This window comes from Myotis daubentonii, chromosome 10 (assembly GCF_963259705.1).
Source record: "Myotis daubentonii chromosome 10, mMyoDau2.1, whole genome shotgun sequence".
NCBI classification, from domain to species: domain Eukaryota; kingdom Metazoa; phylum Chordata; class Mammalia; order Chiroptera; family Vespertilionidae; genus Myotis; species Myotis daubentonii.
The window spans coordinates 7782898-7810326 of NC_081849.1; the positions used below are offsets into that span (position 1 = coordinate 7782898).

General features: G+C 43.4%; 1 protein-coding gene and 1 pseudogene across 3 annotated transcripts in view; both read left to right on the forward strand.

Moving 5' to 3' along the window:
* The first annotated feature begins 339 nt into the window (after positions 1-339).
* Positions 340-27429, forward strand: part of LOC132242643 (GTPase IMAP family member 4-like) — a 192308-nt gene continuing 165218 nt past the window's right edge. Inside the window, exons 1-4 of one of the 3 annotated variants that reach the window (XR_009454684.1) lie at positions 353-454; positions 1118-1261; positions 9241-9312; positions 12524-13874. Coding sequence is in view for 2 of the 3 variants with exons in the window: in XM_059711568.1 (XP_059567551.1) it covers positions 1258-1261; positions 9241-9312; positions 12524-13452 (1005 nt within the window). In the remaining variant the exon portion in view is untranslated. Of the gene's footprint in view, positions 455-1117; positions 1262-9240; positions 9313-12523; positions 14300-27429 lie in introns of those variants that run through there. The other 2 variants (XM_059711568.1, XM_059711569.1) reach the window with 2 other exon arrangements.
* LOC132211395 (phospholipid scramblase 3-like) lies at positions 25707-26538 on the forward strand (annotated as a pseudogene).

The window sequence follows — 27429 nt, forward strand, 5'->3', positions numbered from 1 at the left end:
TTGTATAATCTCCAGTGAACACTCAAGGATTCACGAAGTCATAAGCCGACTTTCTTCTTCTAGAATGATCCCACAGTCTCCCACTACACCAGGGAAGATGACAGACACTGTGCCTGGCTTTCTGGGTAAGGTTTAGGTCATTTAATAATGGCCTTTTGGATCCACCACTATAACCCAAAATACTGAATATAGCTTTGGAAATTTGGGTGTGAGATTGGGCACAAGGAGGAAAAGATTTCAATTTGGCAAATCTGAAACACCCACCAAATTAGGGGCAATATGACTGTCTCTTTAAAGGCAAACAGTTCCTCCACTGGCTCCACCCAATATGTGCTTCCTGACTCAGCGGGTTAAGAGGGCGCAAACACTTCATCCTCACAGTCAAAGCAAAAGCCCACACCCTACGAGATTCTTTGGAGAAAACCTGAGAACTCATCAACTGGTTGTAAAGAAGGTGAGTCTGGCTGAGAATAGGCCCTGAGTGGCTGAAGTATAAGGGCAGTAAGTTCAGGGAATGTGCAGGTCATGGAGGGACCAGGCTCTGTGCCAGCAACACAGTGTGGAGGGCTGCTTTCAGAGGGTAGTGGCAGAGGGTAGAGAGGGGAGTCAGGAGCTTTATTAGCACAATGCTACATGTCTCATATTGAACAGGACACATTTGTGCTGACTTGTGCACCTTCATACATTTGCTGCCGTGATAGACACTGAGGGCTGCCTGACAAGCCCTCCTTTTCCATGGATAGGAAATGAGTGTCCCCAAGGCAGGTCTTTATAGCTCGAAGACAATTTAGAGACAACTCTGTCTAACTCCCTCTTTTTACTGAAAAAGAAGCAGGATCCCAGGGAGTGTGGCGACTCTAAGTGTAGCCATCACTAAGGGCAGAGGAAATCTGGACTGTGGTTCGCTAAATCCTTTCCATCATTTAGCAGAGAGAAGCTATGACCCAAATAGTGTGACATGCGAGGTGAGGAGGGGGTGTCGCGGAGAGAGGGTTGGCTATTCTGGAGGAACAATGTATGTGAAACTATCCTGTTAACTTCCTCAGTTACAGGCTTCCTGCCAGTCTTCCATTATGGAAAGAATATAAACTCCCTTCCCTGCCCTCACTTGATCTAGCTCTGATTCGATGGGATTTTAGAACCATGGGCCTGAGAAGGAACTGAGACTGTTGTGTGCAGTGGTTAGGAGGGAAGTGGTAGTCAGACAGACTTTGAATTGGACCCCTTCTCTGCCTGATACCTGTTGGGACTGTGACCATGGGTAAGTGTCTCAGTATTTTTGAGTCACATCAAAGTCCCTATTTTAAAAGTTAGAAAAATAAAATTAGCATTTTCAGGCTACTTTTGGGGAGTAAATAAGGTAAAGTACAAAGCATTTATCAGGGTGCTTCCTATACAATATTCAGTAGTGGTTCTTTTTAAGTTGATGCTGAGAAGAACCAGGTCAAATGAAATTAAAAAGCAAAATTTATAAATTTATTGTTGCTCTGTGAACAGGAGGGCTGAGACCAAGGTGGTGTCAGTAAGCAAGAGTAGGGTGGGTTGTTATTTATATGTCTCTTACGTGTGTCAAGGCGAACCGTTAAGCCGGATGCCAGTTCAGGTAGTTGCAGGGAGTGGGGTCTGGAACTACTCTTCTTGGCTGCTTAGCTGTGTCTTGTAACACCTTACATGAGAATAACAGGATAGTCACAGAGAGGGCAGGAGCCCCAAGTGGGGCACAATGGAAAAATACTGAGTGCAGGGGAGAAACTTATCACAGGGGATAGGTATAGAATATGCCTAATATTCCAGCTTTTCTTTTTCTTCTGTGAGCTGGGGTTGATGAGGGAGGCCAGTCTCAGACTTCTGTACCTTCTTCATGCTTAAGTGGGGTGTAGAGATGTCCCTAATTAATCAGTGATTGAGGGAGAGGATGATATCTAGTGTAGGTCTGGAATAGCATCATTTCCCTTATGGGTCTATTAGTGATTGCATGCATGTGGTTTTGGAGGAAGAAGGGAAGGTCTCTTAGGATGCACAGGCCAAAGATGTGTGCCAGAAGAGCACTGGTGCGGAGGAGGAGGGGGGATGTCTCCAACTAGAAGTAGAAGCCAGGAGGTCCGGTTGAGATTCTGCAGCCAGATGCCCCAGGATTCCAAAAGCTGTTGTCAGACTTTTGAGGCCCTATCAACTAATTTTTTGGCCCATGTCTTATTATGCTAGACTGATTGGCATAAAAACAGCATTCTTCCTGAAGGAATAGGCATAGCCCCCCTTTCTCAGTTGTGAGGAGGTCAAGTCCTCTCTGATTTTGGAGGGTAACTGCTTCCAATGAATCTGTCTTGTCCTGGACCGAGACAACATTTTGGGAAATTTCCTCTAGGCTATCTGCAAGATCTTTGGATAGGCTCTGATAGCAGGAAAGGGAGATTGCCAGTCCCTCAGTGCCTAGGCCGGTAGCTATTCCTAGGCCAGCAAGGAGAGGAAGGATGACGATGTCTCTCGTGGTCCAGGTGTAAGTGGAGAGAACCTCAAAGGACTGACTATTAGGGGCAATGTCTGTTTCCAGGGCAAGATAGATGAGGGTACAGGGCCCAGGTCAGTTTACCTGGAGACAGAGATAGGTATTGGTGCCACACAGGAAGAAGATCGCCTGATTTTCTGTTTTCGATGGTGAAGAAGTGAGTGAGCTGGTTTGTATTCATTTTCCAGCATGACCCCATCTGAACAAATTACGGTATATCGCCAAAGGACCTATTTTCAAATAAGAACACATTCTGAGGTTTCAGGTGTAAAAACTCTAACATATCTTTTGAGGGGGCACAATTTAACCCACAACAGGATGCATATACCAAGATTTGATTATTCATTCAGCAGTTGAAGAACATTTGGGTACTTCCAGTGTGAGCTATTATGAATATTATAATAAGAAGGCATTCACATACAAATCTACGTTTTTATTTCTATTAAGAAAATTTCTAGAAGAGGGATAGCTGTTTTGCATGTTTAATTTTATAAGATGCTGTCTATCCCCCCCCCCCCCACTCCCAATGTGGTAGCTTTTTCTTTTTCTTCTTTTCTTTTTTAGAAAATCTTTATTTTTGAGGGTATTACAGATGTTCCACTTTTCCCCATATTGGTCTCCATACACCTAGTTCCCACCCCACCCCTGGTCTATTCTCTGTGTCCATAGTTAATGCACATATGCATGTAAGATCTTTGGTCAATCTCTTTCTGCCCCATCTCCTCCCTTCCCTCTAAGATTCCTTCATCTGTTTCATGTTTCCATGCCTCTGATTCTATTTTATTCATCAGTTTATTTTATTTATTAGATTTCTTGTTGGTTTATTTGGATTCGTAGATTCAATTGTTAATATATATGTATTCATTGGCATTCTCACTGAGGTCCTTGAAAGTGTCATTAATGCTCTTTGGTGCTTTCTTTGAGTCCCTTGAAGCTCTCATTAAGATCCTTGAGAAACCTTATAACCATGGTTTTGCACTCTGCATTCAGTAGTTTGCTTGCTTCCATCTCTTTCATTTGTGACATGTTTCTTTGTCTCCACATTTTGGATTTCTTTCTATGTATTGTGTGGAGCTGCTATGTCTCTTGGAATTGGTCGAGTGGCCTTGTGTAGTAGATGTCCTGTAGGACCCGGTGGCTAAACCTCCCCAGTCACCTGAACTGGGCACTCTAGGTGTGCTCCTGTGTGGGCTGTGTGCACAGTCTTGTAGTTGAACCTTGATTGTTGTTGGTGTCCCTGGGAGAATTTACCTCCAGGCCAATTGGATGTGAGGACCAGCTGTGACTACAGTGAAAGAGAAGCTGTGCAGGAGACGCCCCTAGGGAATGGAACTTGCTTCAGTGGGGCTTTGTTGCTCACTGAGTCTGCCGCTTGAGTGTGTCACTTGTGGATGTGTAGAGTTGTAATCTGGTATGGTCTGAAGCTGTCCACCAGGTGCACTGGCTCTGGGGCCACCCAACAGGAACTGCAAAGAAGTCTGTAGATGGCTGCTATCTGTATTGGACTTATGAAGTACCCAGGCTAGGCCCAGCTGTGAAGTAAGGCAGGCTGGTGCTAGTGCTGATTCTTAGGCTTTTTATTGAAGGTTTGGGGCATGCTGACAGGAGCTGCTGCTTTCTTCAGAGATTTTAACAAAGTCTGAAGCCTGAGGGATCGAGTCTGAGTAAGTTTGTGCACTGGCCCTTTAAGAGCAATACCTGGGTCTCTAGCAGCCCCATGTCACTCAGCCACAATCCTGGCTGGTTTTTACAGCCTGAAGTTACCAGGACCTGTTTTCCAAGCTCTGGAACCCTGGGGTAGGGGTCTGGTTTAGGACTGGGACCTGTTAATGTTAGCCATTCTGGCAGGTGTGAGGTGACTACTCATTGTCATTTTAATTTGCATGTCTCTGATAATGAGTTATTGCTGAGCATTTTTACATATGTCTCTTGGTCATTTGTATGTCCTCTTTGGAGAAGTATCTAGACAGGCCTTCTGTCCATTTTGTAATGGGGTTCTTTGTCTTCCTTTTGTTGAGTTGTATGAGTATTTAAATGTTTTGGAAATTAACCCCTTATCAGATATATTGTTCTACCGTAATTTGAGTTCACTTTTCATTTTGATATGGGTTTCTTTTGATGTACAGAGGTTTTAAATTTACTCTAGTCCCATTTGAATAATTTTCCCTTTGTTCCTCTTACCCTAGGGCCTAGGCCATGTATCTGTGAAAATTCTGCTACATGTGAAGTCTGAGATTTTGCCTGTATATTTTCTACTAGGATTTTTATGGTTTCACAATTTACATTTAGGTCTTTTGATCATTTTGAGTTTATTCGTGTGTATGGTGTAAATTAGTGGTCTAGCTTCATTTTTGCATGTACTTGTCTATTTTTTCCAACACCATTTATTGATGAGACTCTCTTGACTCCATTGTATGTTCTTGCCTCCTTTGTCAAAAATTAATTGAGCATAATGGCTTGGTCCATTTCTGGGTTCTCTGCTCTGTTCCATTTATCTATATGTCTGTTCTGTGCCAATACAAAGCAGATTGGATTACAGTGGTTTTGTAGTAGAACTTGATATGCAGAATTGTGATCTCACCATCTTCTTTCCAAAGATTTCTACAGCCATTAGCAATCTATTTTTGGTTCCATATGAATATTTTTAGCATTTTTTCTGTATCTATAAAATATGCAGTTAGTATTTTAATAGGGATTAAATGGAATCTACAGATTGCTTTAGGCAGTATGGACATGATGTTAATTCTACCAATACATGCACACGGTATATTCCTTCTCTTGTTTATATCTTCCTCTATCTCTTTTTATTAGCGTGCTGTAGTTTTGTGAGCACAGGTCTTTTACCTCCTTGGTTAAGTTTATTCCTAAGTAAATTAATTTTTTTGCTGCAATGGTAAAAGGGATTGTTTGTTTGTTTTTCCTCTTTCTGAGATTTTATTATTGTTATATAAAAATGCCATGGATTTCTGGTTGATGATTTTGTGTCCTGCTACATTGCTAAATTCATTTGTTAAATCTAGTAGTATTTTGATGGAGTCTTTAGGATTTTCTACATACAATATCATGTCATTTGTGAATAATGACAGTTTTACTTCCTCCTTTTGAATTTGAATGCCTTTTTTGCTTTCTTCTTGTCTGATTGCTGTAGCTAAGGCTTCCAGTACTATCTATAATAATAAAAGAATAATATGCTAATTAGACTGGAAAACCAAATGACCTTCAGATATCCTTCTGGATAACCTTCCAGATGAAGCCAGGGCTGCGAGGTCTGAGCCCCTTGCAGGAATTTCATTCATTGGGCCTCTATTGTTGAATAAGAGTGGTGAAAGCTGACATCACTGTTTTGTTCTTGTTCTTAGGGGAAATGCTTTTAGTTTTTGCCCATTGAGTATGATGTTAGCTGTAGGTTTGTCATATGTGGCCTTTATCATGTTGAGGTATGATCCCTGTATTCCCACTTTGTGGAGAGTGGTCATCAAAAATGGGTGTACGATTTTGTCAAAAGCTTTTTCTGCATCTATTGATATGATAATGTGATTTTTGTCTTTCAATTTGTTTATGTGATGTATTGCATTTATTGATTTGCAAATATTATAACAGTCTTGCATCTCTGGAATAATCCCACTTGGTCATGGTATATGATCTTTTAAATATATTGCTGGATCCAATTTGCTAATATTTTGTTGAGGATTTTAGCATCTATGTTCATCAGAGATATTGGCCTATAATTCGATTTCTTTGTGGTGTCTTCATCTGGTTTGGGAATGAGGGTAATACTGGCCTCATAAAAAGCAGTTAGAAGTCTTTTTTCTGCTTGGATTTTTTGGAATTATTTGAGGAGGATAGGTATTTGTTCTTTTTTGAATGTTTGGTAAAACTCCCATGTGAAGCCATCTGGAGCAGAGATTTTGTTAGTTGGGAGTTTTGAAAAATAGTTCTTTAATTTCATCAGTTGTTATTGGCCTATTCAGGTTTTCTGATTCTTCCTGATTCAGTTTTGGAAGATTGCATTTTTCTAGGAATTTTTCCATTTCATCCAGGTTGTTCAGCTTATTGGCATATAGTTGTTCCTATTTGTATTTCTGTGGTGTAGGTTGTTACTTCACCTCTTTCATTTCTCACTTGTCTTATTTAGGTCCTCTCTCTTTGTTTCTTGACGAGTCTGTCAAAAGGTTCATCAATCTTGTTTATCTTTTCAAGAGCCAGCTCTTGGTTTCATTGATGTTTTGTACTTTTTACTTTTTTTTTAGTCTCTGTGACAGTTATTTCTGCCATGATCTTTATTAATTCCTTCCTTCTACTTCTCTGGGATTTTCTTTATGTTCTTTTTCTAGTTATTTTAGTTGTAGTGTTAATATTTTATTAGAACTTTTTCTTGTTTTTTGAGGTAGGGCTGGAATTCTATGAACTTCCCACTCAGGACTGCTTTTGCGATGTCCCATAGATTTTGGGCTGTTGTTTGTTAATTTTAATTATAGGTTTCAGGAAGTTTTTTCTTTCTTTTTTGATTTATTTGGTAACCCATTCATTGCTTAAACTCCATGGGTTTGAATGTTTTTGAATGTTTTTATTGTAATTGATTTTAGTTTCATGCCATTGTGATCCAAGAAGATACTTAATATGATTTCAATCCTCTTGAACTTGTAGAGACTTATTTTGTGTCTCTGTCTTTGAAAATAATCCATGTTCACTTAAGCAGAGTGTATGTCTGTAACTTTGGGATGAAATGTTTTGTAAATATCAATTAAATTAATCTAATCTAGTGTTTCCTTTAGGGTCGCTTTTACCTTGTTGATTGTCTGGAAGATTTAAGCAGTGATGTCAGTGGGGTGTTAAAATCCCCTACTGTGACTGTATTGCTGTCAATCTCTCTCTTAACATCCTCCAGAAGATTTAAAAATATATATTTAGGTACTCTTTCTTTGGGCGCATAGATATTTACCAGGGTTATATCCTCTTGTATTGATCCCATTAGTGTTATGTGGTGGCCTTCTTTGTCTTTTGTTATATCCTTTTCTTTGAAATCTATTTGATCAGATATAAATATTGCTACCCTTGCATTTTCTGTTTCCATTTGCATGGAAAAAATTTTCCCATCCTTTCACTTTCTGTTTGTGTGAATCATTTGTTCTGAGGTGGGTATCTTGTATACAGCATATATATGGCTCATGTTTCTTTTCCATGCAGATAGTCTGTGTCTTTTGTTGGAGTATGTAATCTATTTACATTTAAGGTCATTATTGATAGGTAATCATTTCCTGCCATTTTTCTTTATGCCTATGTTCCTTTCTGTCAATTTCTTGTTCTTCTTAAATCACTCCCTTTAACACTTTCCCCATTGCCAAATGTTTTTAAGTAGCAAAGAGAAAAAGTATTTAAACTGTAATAGCATATTTTTATGACTCTAAGCATTGAATAAGAAAAGGATAATCTGCCGAAACCGGTTTGGCTCAGTGGATAGAGCGTCGGCCTGCGGACTGAAGGGTCCCAGGTTCGATTCCGGTCAAGGGCATGTACCTGGGTTGCGGGCACATCCCCAGTAGGGGGTGTGCAGGAGGCAGCTGATTGATGTTTCTCTCTCATTGATGTTTCTAACTCTCTATCTCTCTCCCTTCCTCTCTGTAAAAAATCAATAAAATATATTTAAAAAAAAAAAGAAAAGGATAATCTTTTTCACAGATATATGCTGGGCAGAAATATCAGAAAGGAAGCAAAAAATCAAAAAGAGTTTTGATTGATTTATTGGATTAACACATATTTATTAAGAACCACTCTCTGTCCAATACTGTGCTTATCCCAGGTAATAGGAGAAATGCAAGACACAGATGATCCTATTTATCATCACAAAGCTCAGAACCTAAAGGGGCATAGTAAAAAACAGACAAACAGTTTCCTACTGTGGGATGTGTTCTGTTGGAACACCTGGGAATATGATTAGAGCAAATAGCAAATGGACCTCAGCACAGCTGTGTATGTATATATATATATATAGTAATGGTGCCGGGGGGAGAGGAATTGGAGGAAATAAAAAATAAAATTTAGTTTTAAAAAAGCACTTGATTATAGAGCAGAAGAAGGATTGAAGATGAAATGATTGGTTAGGAGTCTGTAAGCATGGCAAACAAATAAAAGTGGCTTGGATTAGGATAAAGGTTGGAATAATGGATAATTTTACACGTTTTGGAGTTAAAATCCATAGGATTTGATTGTAGACTGATGAACAAGTGAGGAGAGAGGAGACGAAGCTGACCCTAAGATTCTGCAGCTGGCTGAATGGTGTTGGCATCTACCAAAATGGGGGCAGAATCATTTACATGGTCTGGAGTTTGGGGTTGGGAGATGGTCAAAGGCTCCATTTTTGTCGAGTTTTGTTTGAGATGTCCATGAACTTGCCCAATGAGGAAGCTGAATGGGATATAAAAGTTCAAAATACTGAGGAGGGTCTAGGCTATGAGTACATACAAATGGCATTCAAAGCAATAATTTACTCAATGGATGGGAAAGGGTGCCCAGAACCAGAGCTGAGGAAGCACTTGAAATATGTTTCTGTAGAGAAGAAGCAACAAGTGAAAATGAAACTGACAATGGGGAGTTGAGGAGAAGTGTTGGGAAACAGGGAAAGTGAAATCAAGTAACAAGTTTATGGAAAATAGAAAAAAACTGTTGGCTGCATGTGGTTTTGGTTTGCAGTTACTATCCATTTCCCTAAAATGAGTTCTGTTTCTTATCTACAGAAATTCAAACTATTATGGAAGCTCAATTGAACATTACTCCTTTCAACTTCAGTGAATCCAGGACCGGCCAAGGTGAGAGGGTGCTTGGGTTTCCCAGACCAGATGGGACGGAGGGAACCTGGCAGTGGGTTCTCCTGTCCTCTCTGCCAGTCTTCATCTAAGCAAGAGCAAAATATTTCCAACCCCATTTCTTATAGTCTCTTAATTGACTCAGCTTTTCTCATAAATCTCTGCACTGTCTCTTCATGACACAGAATAACCTCTAAGAGGAAGAGAGGTTAAAGTATCCTGATTGATCGCAGGATAATAAGGTTTCTTATTTCCTAGTTCAACAATGTGGACACACCAGAAGGGCCAGTGGTAGCCTCTCTGGTTGTCTCTCTGCCACCCTCTTCAGCCTCTCTTCAACTGGAAGGAGGAATGTGAGAGGAATTGATTAATTCAGGTCCTAATATCCCTGCTCCTGGAGGCATGTTTTGGAGGTAGAATCCATTTGGAGGTAGAAACCAACAAATTCAATAGACTCGCTCACTCACTTTCTCACACACCCTCTCCTTCTACTTCCTTATGTATAGAAATCAACTATATCAATTGATTTTTTGCTGGTTTGGTACCACAATAAAACTTAGTACCCTAAAACCTCAACCATTTCTTTGGCAATCAATTTGGTAGATAGCTGGGAATTTTTTGGGTCTGGGCAACTGGGCTCATTTCAGCCAGACTTGCTCATGCACTGGTGTTAAGCTGGTGGTTCAGTACACAGCTGGATAATCTTTTTTTCAGATTAAATTAATTGAGGTGACATTGATTAATAACATTATAGAAGTTTCAGGTGTACAGTTCTATAATATATCATCTGTGTATTGCATTGTCTCCTTCCATCACCATATATTTCACCCCCTTTACTGCTTCAACCTCTTCCCACCCTTCACTCCCTCTGGTAACTGCCATTTTGTTGCCTGCGACTATGAGTTTGTTTGTTTATTTGTATTGTTTGTTCCCTTGTTCCTTTCTATTTTATATCCCATATATAAGTGAAATCATATAGTTCTTGTCCTTTGTTCATCTGACTTATTTTGCTTAGCATACCGGTAATACTCTCAAGATCCAGCAACTGGATACTTTTGAATGGACAGTCCCATGGCCATGTCTGATGGTTAGCAGGCTCTTGGGAAGACTAGGGTGATAGGGATGACTGTGCCTTGTGTCTTCATCATCAATCAGTTGCAGGGTTCTGAAGAGCAAGAGACATCAAGCCACAGGGCATCAGCACTTTTGGGGTGTACTTGCATCATGCTTCTACTGCCCTATTGCCCAAACCAAGTCACAGGGCCCACCCAGATGCAAGGGTGGAGAAACAGACTCAGCGCCTTGTGGGAGGAGCTGCAAATCCACATGCTCAAGAGGCTTGTGCACAGACCTGGGATTAATTCATGGCCATATCTGCAGTCTATCACACAGACTGCCATATGCTATCAGCATTGGCAAATTGCTGCAATATTGGAGCTGGTCTTTGGTGATTTTCATTTCACCTCCCATGATTTTCCTAATTCTCTCTGGATGACCAACTAATGCCCTCAGGATATCCTTAGGTTGGAGTCTTCCACTGTGGTGCTAACTAAGTAATGATCTGATCCCACCCACATTTTCTCTTCAACTTAGCCATCTTGTAACCACTGCTCTCAGCTTCTGGAAATATACTTCTCTCATTGCAGAATTCTGGTTATCAAATGTGGGATACTCTGCCTTAGGAATGGTTTTGCTAATCCTTAGATTAGCAACAGAATAACCATAAAGTGTGTGGGAGACAGGGAATAACTACCTATTTTTTGGAAGCCAGAGTGGGGAGTTCTGCAAAATCTCTCTTCTGTTTGATTGAAATTTTTGAAAAATCATTCCAATGTAAAGAATAGAAAAAGAGGGCACAACAGAACTAAAGAAACCACTTAGGGGACTAGCTGAGTCATTGATGGTGATGGTAGCTTGGGCTAGTATGATGGTCTTCAAATGGAGAGAAGCGGTCAGATTTGTGAACTTGCTAATGGGTCAGATTTGGAAGGTAAGGGAAAGAGAGGAATCCAGGGAGATTCCCAGTTTTGTCTGAGGATCTGGGTGAATGGTGATGATATCTCTGAAAAATAAAATGGAGTTTACAATCATGTCAGCAATATTGTCAGTGTGGTGATGTATGCATTGACTCAAAGCAGAGACAGATCATTATAATCCAGGTTTCCTCCTGTAAGAGTCAGTCTTACTCAAGGGCTTTGCTGACAGGATCTTTCTTCAGGGAGAAACAGGCTCTCAGATGTGCTTGTCAGTTGACTGCTATGGTCCCTGCCTGTGCTGAACAAATCCTGAAGGCTTCAACTTTATAGACACATGGAAGAGATATGCAGAGAAATACTGGCTGGAAAGAGGATAAAGACCTATATAGATGATTTGGTGTTTAACTTAAGACAGAGTGATCTTTAAAATATCAGGTGATAGGCTATGCTGTTCTGTTATTAAGTTCCAGGTGTCCTAGGAAGTAGACCAAATGAAACTAATAAAGTGTAACTCCACTACTGCTCCTCTATATGAGTTGTTAATACTATTATTTATGTATCAAGGGATTTTAGAATAATTTCAGAGAACTGTCACTACTTTCTGATAGAAGTCTTCTATATACTAATTTAAGATAAAAAAACTTCATTAGATTTCTACATTTAGGTCATAAATTAAAAGAAAGGCATTTTGTTCTCCTGTGGTTCAGAATCCCTGAGAAGCTGGATGCACACATTGAAATATGAAGGAACATTTTGCCTTTCTGCTCATGTGCCCTTTACACCCTTTCAGGGTGGGATGGCTTGAATCAACCACCTATCTGACTTCTTAATGGGAAGAATAAAAGTCCATTTTGGATATCATTTGGGGGAAGGGGATTTTCCACTGTGATGACCCAAAGTCAGATTTTGTGTTACTTCCTACATTAGCTTATGAATAACAGCTACCAGCAGTAACTCAGAGTTCTCTCTTGAACCATGTTGGGCCTGCTTCCATAGTTACTTAGCTTCCAAAGGTCAGAGAGAGCAGCCCAAGGGACTCCTGAGAAGTTCTTGGCATTCTCCAAGTCCTGCAGTAGGGAGGTGAGGCCCAGTTGTTCCACAGACCTTCTGTGAGTTCAGAGATGGCTCAGCGACAGGACACTAGTGGGCAATAGAGAAAAACCAGTGTGCGGGGCCCTTGCAGTGGGAAATGTTGGAAGTCAATCCTAATGCTGTGGTTTTGTTTCCTGATGTCCCAGGGCTTGGAAATCAAGATTCAGAACTGCGACTTGTCTTAGTGGGTAAGACTGGAGCAGGAAAAAGTGCCACAGGAAATAGCATCCTTGGAAAGAAAGCATTTAATTCCAGCATTGCAGCAAAATCTATCACCAAGGCCTGTCAGAAAGAGAGAAGCATGTGGAATGGGAGAGAAATAGTTGTCGTGGACACACCTGGCATTTTCGACACTGAGGTACCGGATGCTGACACACAAAGGGAGATAGCTAATTGCATCCTCCTGACTTCCCCTGGCCCTCACGCTGTGCTCCTGGTGGTCCCGCTGGGCCGGTACACCAATGAAGAGGAAAAGGCAGTGGAGAAGTTGCTGTCAATGTTTGGACCCAAAGCTAGGAGATACATGATTCTATTATTCACCCGGAAAGATGACTTGGATGGTATGGAGTTCAATGATTACTTAAAAGAAGCTCCACAAGGCATTCAAGATCTGGTAGAGCAGTTCACAGGTCGTCACTGTGAGTTCAACAATAAGGCGACAGGGGCTGAACAGGAGGCTCAGAGGGCACAGCTGCTGGAATTAGTCCAGCGCATGGTGATGGAGAACCAGGGAGGATGCTATACTAATACTATGTACCAAAGGGCTGAGGTGGAGATTCAGAAACAAATTCAAGTCATACGAGAACAACTCAGAGAAGATTTGAAGAGAGAGAAGAGGCAGTTAGTAAAGGAGTATGAAGAAAAAATCAGAAAGCTGGAGGATAAACTAGAGCAAGAAAAGAGCAAGGTAGAAATGAAGAGGGAATTGGCAGAAAGGGAGAGTCACTATGTTTTAAGGCAGCAAAATGCCAGAAGTGAGGTTGAGAGTCAGAAAGGGATGCTTGACATAATCTTGGCAGCATTAAACATTGCTTCCTTTTTATTCTCATTTCTGTTCAAGGAAGGTAAAGCTTAATGAAAATCTGTCTATGTCTCCTGTGTATTTTCAAGTGTTCCTTCCCCACATATCTCATTCCCCCCAAATCTGTTTCTATCTCTTAAGCTCTCAGGACTGTAGTAAAGTTTTTTGTTGTCAATTAGTAGATATTTCATTTATTCTACAAGAAGAGACACATTCTCAATTTGTAAAACTCCAAAGCAGAAAGTATGGATAATCCCTATCTACTGAGCTCTTTCTCAGAAACAGAGAAGGGGAATGCATGAGACCAAAAGACGGTGACTCCAAGCTTTCTGTATTTATCCCTAGTAACCGTTTCTCCTCTAGAATCTTCCTAGATTGTTACATAATCTCCACCTGTGACTTCTTCACATTTTAACCTTTGGAATGACAATGATCATTTTACCTATGTTGTTAGATAAATCAATTATTTTTATTAGGTAATGGATAGCTAGAGATACTTATAGAATGACCATAAATTTGTTGAATTACATTCTTATGGAAAGATTGAAATTGTTCCTTATTATTTTGCCACTGAAGAACAAAGAGTTCTCTGAAAAACAGATTTCTTAGAACTCAACTAAGTGAAATGTCATAAAGAGTAAAAGACAGAGATTCAACAGCTAAGAGAACAATGTTCAGTATATTCAGAGGTTTCAGTGGATAGTCTTTGAGCAACATATATGTAACCACTTCACTGAATAACTAGTTATTTCCTTTTCTTGTGAAACTTACTGTGGCCACCACATTGCCATCAATCCTCACCTTGATTACTTACTGCGAGGTGCTTCATTCCCACACAGTTTCCCCCACCCATTACAATTGTTTGCTAATTGTTACTATAATAAAACTTTTCTATTCTCTAGTATTTGTGCAAAAGTGGAATTTCTTTTATCTTGGAAAAAAAACCACTAATACTTCTTGTAAAAACACTGGGATAAATTTCACTTTTTGGTAAAACATCAAGATGATTTTGAAGTTCGGCTTGGTCTACCCCTAAGACCTTTCTCATTTCTCCTGAAAGTTTGAACCATGTTCTTAACCCCTCTTTTCAACAAAGACCACATTCTCCTTGGATTTATTCATTATTTCCTGAAAGAAATTATGTGTAATGGAGGTTTCTGAAAACCTTGTGGGCTTTCTCGTAAAAAATAATAATAAAACCCTTTAGGTTCCAAAATGGCAGCAGTAAGTACAAACTACACTGACACTCTCCCAGGACCAGACTGGAATTACAACTAAAATACAGAAACACCATCCTGAATAATCAAATGATGACTAGCTGGAGACGATGTTGATAACCAAGGATGGAAAGTGGAGACCCCATCAAGCCTGGTAGAAAGTGTGAAGTCATGAGAAGGCTGGCTTGGCTCCAACAGACTGCAACTGAAGATACCTCAGCTGTGAGGGTTCCTCAGCTGAGAACTCTGGAGTCTAAATTCCAAGCTGGGCCCCCCACCCACAGCACCAGAACTGAGAAAGGTGCCCACATGACAACTGTTTGTGTAAAGCAGTGGGGTTTCTGTCTGCCAGGGAAAGACAGCTGGAAATTCAGGTATCTTATTAAAGCACCAACACACAAAATTTCAGGTGAAGCCACTCACCTTGGGCTCTGGCAGAGGGAGGGCTGAGTGGACTAGAGCCTTGTGAGCAGAATCCAGGTTTGGGGGTTCTGGGATAAGAGCTCAGAAGGCAGCTGCCCTAGTTTCCTATGCTGAGTCTTTCTTTCATACTGCAGAGGACATGTTTCTCAGGTAGATATTTACCATTCAGGCAGCTTTTTCCTTGGGGGAGGAGGAGTGGTGGGCAAGCAATTGTCCCACCCTGTTGGAAAACCTCTCCCCGAACTCTGGAGTCAATAGCCTGAGACTAATAAAGACTGAATAATGATCAAGAGAACAAAAATGGAGGCAGAGTACATGGATTTTTCACGGACATGCTCCTAGGAACAAACTGGAATTACAACTAAAATATAGGAAAACTTCCTGAATTATTTATGGAAGACTCACAGGAGAGAACCCTCACAGCTGAGGACTGAAAGTGGAGACCACATAAAGACTGGTATGAGGGATGTAGGCTTGAAAGGGCTGGCCAACCACCCACAGACAGCAACTGAAGTTCCAGAAAGATATATCAGCTGTGGGGGTTTCCAATGGGAACTTGGGGATCTAAATCCCAAGCTGGCCTCCCCTACAACTGAGAGGGTACACACATCACATCTGGCTGTGAAAAGCAGCGGGGTTGCTGTCTGCTAGGGAGTGATGGCTGAAAATTCAGGCACCATTTTAAATGGCCATTGCACAGAATTCTCTGTGGAGCCACCCACCTTGTGCTCTGGTAGAGGGAGGGCAGAGTGGGCTGGAACTGTATGAACTGAAGCCAGGATTGGTGGTTTGGGGGTTATAGCTCAGATGTCAGACATCCCCAGTTTTCTGTGCCAAGTCATTCCCTCACACAGCAGAGGACATCTTTCTGACACAGACATTTGCCTTGCTTGGGGGAAAGACAGTTGGAAAACACCTTGCCCTGAGGCCACTTAAGGGACCAAAAATAGCAATTAGCCTCCAGGCAGAAGCATCTGTCCCACTCTGTTGGAAAACATTCTCACCACACCTGAGGACAATTTCCTGGGGCCATTCAAGTTTGAATCCTATCATCTGTAGGCAGAGGTGGTTCCTGGAGGCTTTCAGTCTTTGACTGATCTAATTAGTCAGAAACAGTGTTTGACAGTGTCCTGCACTAGAGATTGAGGGGCATAGAGGATCTACCTAATCCATAGTCCTGAATGCAAACAGACAGCCAAATGGGGAGACAAAGAAACAACCCCCAAATGAAAGAACAAGGGAATTTTCTAGAAGAGGCGATAAATGAAGCAGAGATAAGAAATTTATCTGCGGTAGTGTCTCCTTGTGTCACTTGTAGTCCAGGAGGTTGAGCATGGTGAGCACAAGCAGCAGTGCATAGCCTGTGCACAACACTAGTGCTTTCCTATGAAACACCTTCATTCTAGTTGGTGATGTGGGCCAGCAACAGCCTGGGTGCTATGACCTCAGTGAAAGCAAGGTGCGTGCTGCGGCGGCAGGCGTGGCTGGGAGCTACTGGGGAGGCATGCCTGGGGACAGGGCTCCTAGCAGGCTGCGGCTACTCACAGGCACACTCAGGGTCCACTGTGTGGTGGAGGTGGCCTTGCAGCCCAGTAGGGGATGCAGTGGGCCGGCTTTGGGCGCAAGTACTGGGGCTGCTGCTCCTAGGTGGACAAGGAAGCAGCAGCAGCGGCTGGTCCTCGGCACCCAGGACTGGCTCTCTCATGGCAGTGGCTTCCAGAAAGGCCTGTGAGGTATTTTTGAAGTGCTGCATAGTTTATGAGGTTTGGCAAGCAGGGATTCCCAAAGATCAAGAGACCCTGGTCACTTCTTTGAGGCTACCAGGAGATTCAAAAATATTTTTAAAAAGTGAACAACAACAACAACAAAAAAATGAGAGACAAAATGGTGGCAGAATAGATGGATGTGTCCCAAGCCTTGTCCTGGAGCAGGTAGAACAAGCAACTAAATCAAATAACATCCACCCTGAATTTGTGAAATAGACACAGCTGGTGAGACAATTAGCAGTGGGAAGGTCAAGGGACACCTGGAGAATAGTAAAATCAGGGATTTGGGCTGGAGAGAACTGTGAGACCTCCAAGCCCAGGGGGTCAGAGGGAAACCACACGGCACTGAGGCCATATCTCTTGGGACAAGCATAGCATAGCATCTGACGGTGGAAACATGGTCTGAAGATTGCTAGTGGCAGGGGATTCTAGATCAGGGTCCACAGCCATGAAAGTCTGAGCCCAGAGGGGCAACTGAGACAGCTGCTCAGGCCACGCCATGCCAGCAGAAGGGCTCACAGTGGTGCAGCTCTTTCCCCTCTTTCTGGCCTTTGCTTTGTTCACTGAACCTAGTTCATAGGTCCTTTCAAATACAGACACTCACCCGTGGCTGTGATGCAGGTGGAGGTGCAAACTTGTGGAGCCTAGGGAGAGGCTGGGGAAGAGGAGAGGGCCAGGGAGAGATGGCTGTGAGTCTGGTGAGGAGTCATACCTGACTTGCAGGACCTAGGCAGCCATTTTCTTCTGAGGAGATAGCTCCACCCTGCAGTCTCCAGGCAACCAATACAGCCACACCCAGTCTACACCTTGAGTGGCACAAAAGACACCAAAAAAAAATCTGAATGGTCCATGGGAGCCCACAGGGACTGGCCTAAAGAAAGACCTTCAGTCTTAGCAACAGGAAACTCAGAAGCTTCAGATAGTACAGAAGAGTGGAATCATAATTGGCAGAAAGGAATGACACTTTACTTTTTCGTTTTCATTTTATTTTACTATATTATTATTTTGTTATCTCTTTTTTCTTTATTTTCTCTTTTTGCTCGTTTCTTTATTTTTGCATTATTTTTTCATCATTCTAATTTTTTATCCTATTTAAAAAATTTATTATTATTTTCCTTCTCTTACTCTTTCTTCTTATCTACTCATCCTCTTTCTACATCCTCTGTACTGAACTGAGGTCCTCCCCATGTTCATCCAATTTTTAACCTTAGTTTCTGTATATAAGATTCTGCCCCACCCACTTTACTGGTATTTGGTATTTGTATGTTTTGTTTATCTGTTGGTTCTCTGGTGGTTTCTCCCCATATATATATTTTTTTTCTTTTTTCTTCCTTTTCCTTTTTTTTCTTATCTCTCATACCATTTTTTCTCTCTTCAATATCATTTGTGCTCTCTTTTCTCTCCCTTAATTCTATTTTCTCTGGTGGTCACTTATGTTGGGGTTATCGGTGTCATGAGTACATTTGGGTTTTGTTCCCTTTGTGTCATGTCTTGCCAAATTGCATTTTGTCCTGTTTGGTCAATGTGGTAGAGATACAGCCACATAACGAGACACCCAGAGAGGAGACTCTATCCATGAATGGGTCAATAACACTGCAGACACAACTACAGAGGCAGGAAGAAGGCGGCAGTGAAGAAGAGAGCGTGAGTGAGTGAGAGAGCATAAGAGGAGTCTGTGGACGTGATGGTGGTGGTGGTGGTGGTGTGTGTGTGTGTGTGGCACAGTTAGATCCCACAGGACTTTCAGGGGCAGGCAACCAGGCTCTCCTAACCAGGCAGCTTCTGCTATCATTGCAAACAGTCCCAGACCGTCCGGCTCTTCAGCAGAGGCCTCACCTTTTTGAAGGGGAGAGCTGCTGTGACTGGTAGCCCAGCCTTACCTGCTCCCAGGGTGCCTTCAGATAACACCCAGAACTCTACAGTCACCCCCACCAGAGACCTGCTTTCTTGGTTGCGGTCCCATGGTCACTGAGACTCCAGCTACTCCCATCGCGGGCTCCTGTGTGTTCTGAAGCATGCTTCCCTCTGACCGGCCCAACTCTTTAGCCCAGGGCACTGTGACCATGGAAGTGGAGGTCACGTGAGCAGCCCGCACCCATCTGAGGAGCAGCAGCCCTGGGAGAGCCCACCCCAGGCTGAGGAGTGGCAGCTTCATGTGGTCTGTCTCACATCCAAGGAATGGCATCTGTTTGAGCGACCCAGCTCCTGTCTGAGGATAAGCAGGCTTGAATGCAGCCCACCCCCATCTGAGGAGCAGCAGCCTTGCGAGCAGTCTACCCGAGTCGAAAGAGCAGCAGCTGCACGAGCACCCCACCCCTGTCCGAGGAGCAACAGACACATGAGCAGCCCACCCTTGTCTGAGGGCAGCACCTGCATACGCAGTCTTCCCCTGCTGCCAGAGGAGCCACCACTGCTATGAACAGCGCCCACCAGAGGGGCTGCCACCAACAGAGGAGCAACTGCTGCCATTACTGCCTAAGGAGCAGCCACCACCCAGGGATCCACTGCCACCCAATAAGCAACCCCTGCACGACTCAACACCTAGGAACCTTCATTGAGAGCAAAAAGGGAAAGACAAAGAACCCCCAAAGGAAAGAAAAGGAAAAAAATCACCAGGAAAGCAGCTAAGTGAAGAAGAGGCATGCAATATGTTAGAAAAAGAATTCATAATAAGGGTCATACAGTTCAAAAACCAGATTGGTGAAAAAATCAAAAACTTATATAAGAATCAAGAAGAAATAAAGAGTAATATAGCTGCAATAAAAAAAACACCATGGAAAGTTTCAACAGTAGACTAGGAGAAGCGGAGGAACGAATTAGCGAATTAGAAGATAGGGAAGCAAAACACACCCAAACTGAACTGCAATTGGAGAAAAAAATTAAAAGACAGAAGGAGAGTCTAAGGAAGCTTTGGGACAACATGAAGTGAAGCAACATATGAATAATAGGAGTGCCAGTATGATAGGAAGTGGAACAAGATTTGTTGCAGCCAAAGGTAAACTGAGTGGGGGGTGAAAGGATTAAGGAAAAGACAGACAAGAGAATAATAGCTGGGTCTCGGTGGGACGCTGCCTCCCTGATGAGGAGACAATGCCAGCGCCCACAAGCCATGTCTTTATTTTATAGCAGATGCCACGAGACAAAGTAGGGGCATGATTACGTTGTTTACAGCATTCTCGTGAGTTCCAACCTCACTCAACTATATGCACCTGAACTCTACCACAAGGCACGTGGGGCCACATGTTTGGACCATAGGTTCAACCTTACAACCATAGCTGTTGGCTATAATTGTGCTGGGACGGCCCTGCCCTCCAGCTGGGACTTGCACGTGGCAATGAGAGGACCCTGTCCTTCCATTAGTCCAAGGCTTGGACCTAGCCAAAACACTGTAATTGCACCCCATATCTCCCCCTTTACTTTTGTTTTTAAACACGCCTATTTATATTCTCAAAAAACTCTAAATAAATTATTCAAAACATCACAGCAAACTTCTGGCTATTAACAAAACCATAAACAGCAATGTTACCAAGAGAACAAAACTCTGGCTAATAACAAAGCAATACCAATGCAAAATCAAGCTACAAACATGTCAACATTTTCAGGACATCTTACTCAAAGTCCTTAGATTTAGCTCTGCAAGATTTTATAGAAAACTAACAGTTCACCAATGCTAGCACAGCTTCCACTTGCTTTCTTGGCCCCAGTCGCCATCTTCTTCAGCTGACTCGATGCTGATATCTCGCCTATGGAAAGATGTCACCAATGCAAAACTAGTCCTTCTGGATCACACTGTTCGGACGGTTGACCTCGACATTGAGTCCGCACCAGTCCCAGTCAAATCAGCCTCGTCCATGCAGTTGGAAGTCTGGTCCCTTCTTAGCCTCTTTCTTTAGCCGCTGCTGCATAGAAATGAGCAATCCTTGGTCCTGCAGAGCTGGAGACTTCCAATTCTGAGTCTGGCGTTTCACACAGACCCAAAGTCCCAGGGAGATATCTGGTCGCAAATGCAACGATAACCAAAGCCTAGAAACAATGCAACTGCTGCAAGAGCTTACAATCTAGGTCTAAAACAAAATTACTTCCTTAAACATCATCAACCACAGCCATCTTCTGCTTTACAGTGGCTTAAACAAAACCTAGGAGATTTCTACCTTATTTTATATTTCCTAATTACTTCTTATTTTCTACCACTTATTTTCTACTTATTTCTCTATAGCTTATTTCTACTTATTTCTCTATTTCTACCGCTTAATTCTACTTATTTCTCTATTTCTACTGCTTATTTCTCCTTATTTCTTACTTCTACAGCTTATTTCTACCCCTTATTTTCTACAGCTTATTTCTTACCGCTTATTTTCTATTTATTTCTCTATTTCTATCTATGAACTATAGGTAGGCTTGGCTGCCCTTGCCCAAACCTTTCCTTGGTTGCAACCCCTGCTTATTTCTCTATTTATACAGCTTATTTCTACTTATTTTCTACTACTACCGCTTATTTTGTACTTCTTATTTCTATATTCCTACAACTCATTTCCTACTCTCTATTTCTATGGCTTATTTTCTACTGAGCTTATTTTCTACTTATTTCTCTATTTCTATAGCTTATTTCTACTTTACCTATCTTTAGCTTAACAAAACCTAAGAGATTTCTACCCCTTATTTCTACTGCTTAAAAATGTGTCCGCTTTACCTTAAGAATTTAAAAATGCTCCAATAAGCATTGTTTTTTGCCTTACTTTCTGCTTTTAGCTTAACTTTCTGCTTTTAGCTTAACTTTCTGCTTTTAGCCTAACTTTCAGCTTTTAACCTAACTTTCAGTTTTTAGCTTAACTTTCTGCTTTTAGCATAACGTTCTGCCTTTTAAACTTACTCTCTATTTCTACTTATTTTCTGAATTTCCCAAGTTTTACACTGAGTTAACATTTACCACACTTCAGCTCCCTACTTTTTTGTTTTTTGGCCTTATCTCACTTTTGCTTTTTAAGCTTACTTCTTATTTTCTTACTTTTGTTTTTTAAGCTTACTCATTGCACGCTCCTTGGAACCTCCTTTCACCTGACCACCTTTTTTATCTCCCCCGAACTCAGTCCCTGTTCGGGCGCCATATGTTGCGGCCAAAGGTAAACTGAGTTGGGGGGGGGGGCGTGAAAGGATTAAGGAAAAGACAGACAAGAGAATAATAGCTGGGTCTCGTTGGGACGCTGCCTCCCTGATGAGGAGACAATGCCAGCGCCCACAAGCCATGTCTTTATTTTATAGCAGATGCCACGAGACAAAGTAGGGGTGTGATCACGTTGTTTACAGCATTCTCATGAGTTACAACCTCACTCAACTATATGCACCTGAACTCTACCACAAGGCACGTGGGGCCACTTGTCTGGACCATAGGTTCAAGCTTACAACCACAGCCATCAGCTATGATTGTGCTGGGAGGGCCCTGCCCTCCTGCTGGGACTTACATGTGGCAATGAGAGGACCCTGTCCTTCCATTAGTCCAAGGCTTGGACTTAGCCAAAACACTGTAACTGTGCTCCATAAAGATTAGAAAACCTATTTGAAAAAATAATGTCAGAAAACTTCGCTGATGTGGGGAAGAAAAAAGTCACACAAGCATAGAGAGTCTCAAAGAAGATGAATGCCAAAAGACCCACACAAAGACACATAATAATTACAATGGCAAATGTGCAGGAGAAAGAGAGAATCTTAAAGATTGCAGGAGAGAGAAAGAAAGTTACATACAAGGGATCTCCCATTATATAATCAAATGATTTCTCAACAGAAACACATCAGGCTAGAAAAGAATATAAGGAAATTTACAAAGTAATGCAAAACAAGGGACTGACTCCAAGAATACTCTATCTAGAAAAGGTATCATTCTAAATTGAAGGGGAAATAAGGAGCTTCACAGACAAAAAAACAATACCCAAACAAACAAACAAAAAAAACTAAAGTAGTTGATCACTACCAAGCCAGCAATGAAAGAAATGCTAAAGAGACTGGTGTAAAAGAAGAAATAAAAAGGGAAGAAGGAACACAGACACAAAAAATAAAAAAGGCCACAAACAAATACCTTTCAATAATAACTTTAGTTTTGGACTGAGAAACCAAGATGGCGGCATAGGTTAACGCCGGAGATTGCTGCCTCTAACAACCACTTCAAAAAACAACTAAAAGACGGAACGGACATCATCCAGAACCACAGGAAGACTGGCTGAGTGGAAATTCTACAACTAGGAGGAAAGAGAATATCATACCCAGACTCAGAGGAGGCGCAGTGCTGAAGTGAAATACTAAGGTGCGGAGTGCATGTGGAGCGGGCTGGAGGCGGAGGGCGCGGTTGTTGTTTTCAATCGGGAGGGAGTTTCAGACTCTGAGCTCCAGATCCGGGAGAGTCTCTAGGGACCCAGACTCAAACGGGAGAAGTGGGACTGTCTGGCTTCAGTTGGAACTCGAAGACAGTTTCTCTCTGAGGTTTGCAGCGGTTGCTGGGACTCTGTGAGGCAGAGCCCCTAGGGACGGAACTGCTTGCTCCACCCGTGCTGTAGATCCCCAGGGACCCGCCCCGCCCAAGCCCTGCACAGAGCCATTTGCCGAATAGCCTCAGGCAAACGCTAGATTAGCACCGCCCTAGAGATCCAGCACAGAAGCTCTCCCACTGCAGATACAGCGGACTCTCATAGCCAGTTAGCCTGGAGGTCAAATCACCCCCGGTATTGCTGACAACAATCAAGCCATAACTACAACAAGACTGTGCACAAAAACCACTAGGGGGTGCACCAAGAAAGCATAAAAAATGCGGAGACAAAGAAACAGGACAAAACTGTCAATGGAGGATATTGAGTTCAGAACCACACTTTTAAGGTCTCTTAAGAACTGTCTAGAAGCCGCCGATAAATGTAGTGAGATCCTCAAGAAATCTAATGAGACCCTCGATGTTATGATAAAGAACCAAGTAGAAATTAAGCATACACGGACTGAAATAACGAATACTATACAGACTCCCAACAGCAGACCAGAGGAGCTCAAGAATCAAGGCAAAGATTTGAAATGTGAGGAAGCAAAAAACACCCAACCGGAAAAGCAAAATGAAAAAAGAATCCGAAAATACGAAGATAGTGTAAGAAGCCTCTGGGACAGCTTCAAGCGTACCAACATCAGAATTATAGGGGTGTCAGAAGATGAGAGAGAGCAAGATATTGAAAACCTATTTGAAGAAATAATGACAGAAAACTTCCCCCACCTGGTGAAAGAAATAGACTTCCAAGTCCAGGAAGCGCAGAGAACCCCAAACAAAAGGCATCCAAAGAGGACCACACCAAGACACATCATAATTAAAACGCCAAGAGCAAAAGACAAAGAGAGAATCTTAAAAGCAGCAAGAGAAAGAAACTCAGTTACTTACAAGGGAATACCCATAGGACTGTCAGCTGACTTCTCAACAGAAACTTTGCAGGCCAGAAGGGAATGGCAAGAAATATTCAAAGTGATGAATACCAAGAACCTACAACCAAGATTACTTTATCCAGCAAAGCTATCATTCAGAATTGAAGGTCAGATAAAGAGCTTCACAGATAAGGAAAAGCTAAAGGAGTTCATCACCACCAAACCAGGATTATATGAAATGCTGAAAGGTATCCTTTAAGAAGAGGAAGAAGAAGAAAAAGGTAAAGATACAAATTATGAACAACAAACATGCATCTATCAACAAGTGAATCTAAGAATCAAGTGAATAAATAATCTGGTGATCATAATAGAAAGGGAATGGACTGACTATTCTTGGGGGAGAAAGGGGTGTGGGAGATGCAGGAAGAGACTGGACAAAAATTGTGCAGCTATGGATGAGGACAGTGGGTGGGGAGTGAGGGCGGAGGGTGGGGCGGGAACTGGGAGGAGGGGAGTTATAGGGGGAAAAAAGAGGAACAAATGTAATAATCCTAATATGTAAAAACCCAGGGTCCGTAACAACCAAAGGCTCTACTGAATGCCAGGCTAGGGAGCTGAGGGAGCAGGAAGGGATCAATCAGTGGCAGCAGTGACTGGGGAGTGGTTGAAAGGCAGACCTCTTGGTCCCTCCTCCCAGCCCTCAGACTCCAATCAATCAGTGGCTGAGGCTGGGCAGAACTGTGGACTGGCTCCCTTAGTAGTCCCTCAGGTTCAATCTCCAGAGGACAGGCCAGGCACCAACGGACCAGCACTACTGGCTCGATCCTGACAGTGCTGCCAGCCTCCTGGAACTTGCCCTCGGGCACTGTGGCCACTTCACCTCCCTAGATACTCCACAAAGAATAAAAGATACCGCCAGCAGCGCCAGGGGCAACCAGCGCTGACTGCTCTTCCCATGCTTCCTCCAGGTCACTCGAGCCCTCCCTGCTCCAGATGAAGTGTGATCACTGCACACGGAAGAAATGTAGTAAAAAAAAAAAAAACGATTACCAAGAGCCCGCCTCCATGAGCTCTTGGGAACCTCTGATTTCTGGGCACCACGACTATTTTAGGGGCTTCAGGTGAGCAGGGGACACATAAGGGTCAGGAAACCTCCCTGGAGGTCGGGCTGTGGGTCTGATCATGGATCCATCCATCCTGCCATCTGCCAACAGCTGTCTGCCAACAGCCTCCTCTGAGGAGAATGGGAGAACAAAGGGAGGGGGCAGTTCTGCAAACCATAGAGGGAATCCAGCGCCCTAGGTACTCTGCCTTGCCTGCTGACACTTTTGGTTTCTCCCTGAGTCAGAGGCATCAGCCGAGAGACCCTGGGCGGGCGCCTGGTGCAGCCACCTCTCTGCATTTGCCTGTTTGTCTTTGTGTCTATCTCTGTGTCTGTCAGGCTGTCCCTAAGCTTGCCTGCACTTCTAGAACTAAGCTTCTGGTATAGCGACAACCCGCGAACCCTCATCCCTTTCCTATGGCAGGATACTTGCCCCCACAGGCTACACCCCTTTGCCCCCTCCTCCCTACCCTGTGACCACTGGGTATCGGGAGCAGGTGCAACATCCTGGGCCTGCACCGGCGCCAGTGCCCACCTGTGCCTGCCCCTGTGCCCGGCTTCACTCTCTTCCCCTTACCCAGCCTCAGTGCCCTGGGGCCTGCTGCCCCCCTCTTGCCACTGCCAGGGTGCCTTCTGGCCTCGAATTCTTGGTGCCGATTGATCAGATCCTGATTCACCATTGGGCTGCGTGAGTGGAAATGCTCCTAGGCTGGAAGACAAGTAACTGGTATGAACTGCGCTCAGGGGCTGGACAGCCCCTGGGTCAGGTGGCTGAAGAGAGCAACTGCTGTGCACGTCCCTGCTGCAGGGCCACCGTTCCCTTTGCATCCCTCTGGTGGACTCCAGGGACTGAGAGATGGAAGTACAGTCGCCACCAGGCACCACCATTGGCCATGTGCTGCAGACCTGGCATCCCTTCCTCCCCAAGTTCTCCATTCAAGATGCCAATCGTCATACGATCCTGCGAGTGGTGGGGCCTTGCTAGACCTGTGGCTGTGTCACAGACACCAACTTTGAGGTGAAGACTCTGAATGTGTCCCACAGTGTGGGCCGGATCAGCAAGCAGTGTGTGTGTGCGGGGGGAAGGCTGCTCCAAAAAGCCCTCACAGACACAGATGACTTTGGCTTGCAGTTCCTGCTGGATCTGGATGTGAGAGTGAAGGCTGTACTGCTGAGAGACACATTCCTTATTGACTAAATGTTCTTTGAGAAGCGAGGAGGCACTAGGACCACTGCCATCACCAGTTAGATGGCATCTCAGGGTGAGGACCATCACCTCAGCCAGAACTCAAGATGGTCGCCTGGCCTCGCCCCTCCTCAGAGGCAACCCTTTTCTCCATGTAACTGCAGAGGACATACAGGGATGCATATGAGGCTGGGACTATGGTGCCCCATCCCTACCCTACTCCCTTGGCCTCCTTTACCTGTGGCACCCACAGAAGGGTAGGTATGAGAGCCCTTCCCCTGCTACCTCTCACCAGTGTCTCCGGCCATCCCTCAGCACACAGGCATATCTGCTTTCAAACTTGCCCTACTCACTCCCTCCCCCCCCTTCCAGGGCCTCTGCTCTGGATGGGGCCTTTGAAATCCAGGGCTCTGGGGTTTTACAACAAAGCTGGGGGTGGGAAAGGGTAAACAGCACCAAATATGGCTGATATGACCACCCACCTCTGCCTCAGCTTGACCAATTAGTTTAGCCTCAGAACGTGGCACTCAGAGGGGATCCCTACTTACCCAGCAATGGCTCTAGGGGCTCAGCCTCAGTGCCAACCTCCTCTCCCCCTTGGCCCTCCCCACAGCTGGTGCTTGCTGCAGCTCCGTGTGCCTTACTTAACCACCCCTTCCTTCCCTGTTCCTACAAAGGAGGCTGCATCTTTGTATGTCATATAAATTTTGTAAGGTTTTTGAAAAAAACAAACAAAAAAAATCGATGACCAAAAGAATGCTGCTCAGGAGAACGGAGAGAAGGGAGAATTCCATAAGTTGGCCAATGTCAAGCTATTTCTGAGTGACTGCCTGGCATGTGACAGTTGTGTGACTGCAGAGGAAGGAGTCCAAGTTTCTCAGCAGTGGTAAGGACCAGCTAGCAGGTGGATGGTAAGGAGCGAGGGGTTCTGGACTGCGAGAGAGTGCAGGCCAG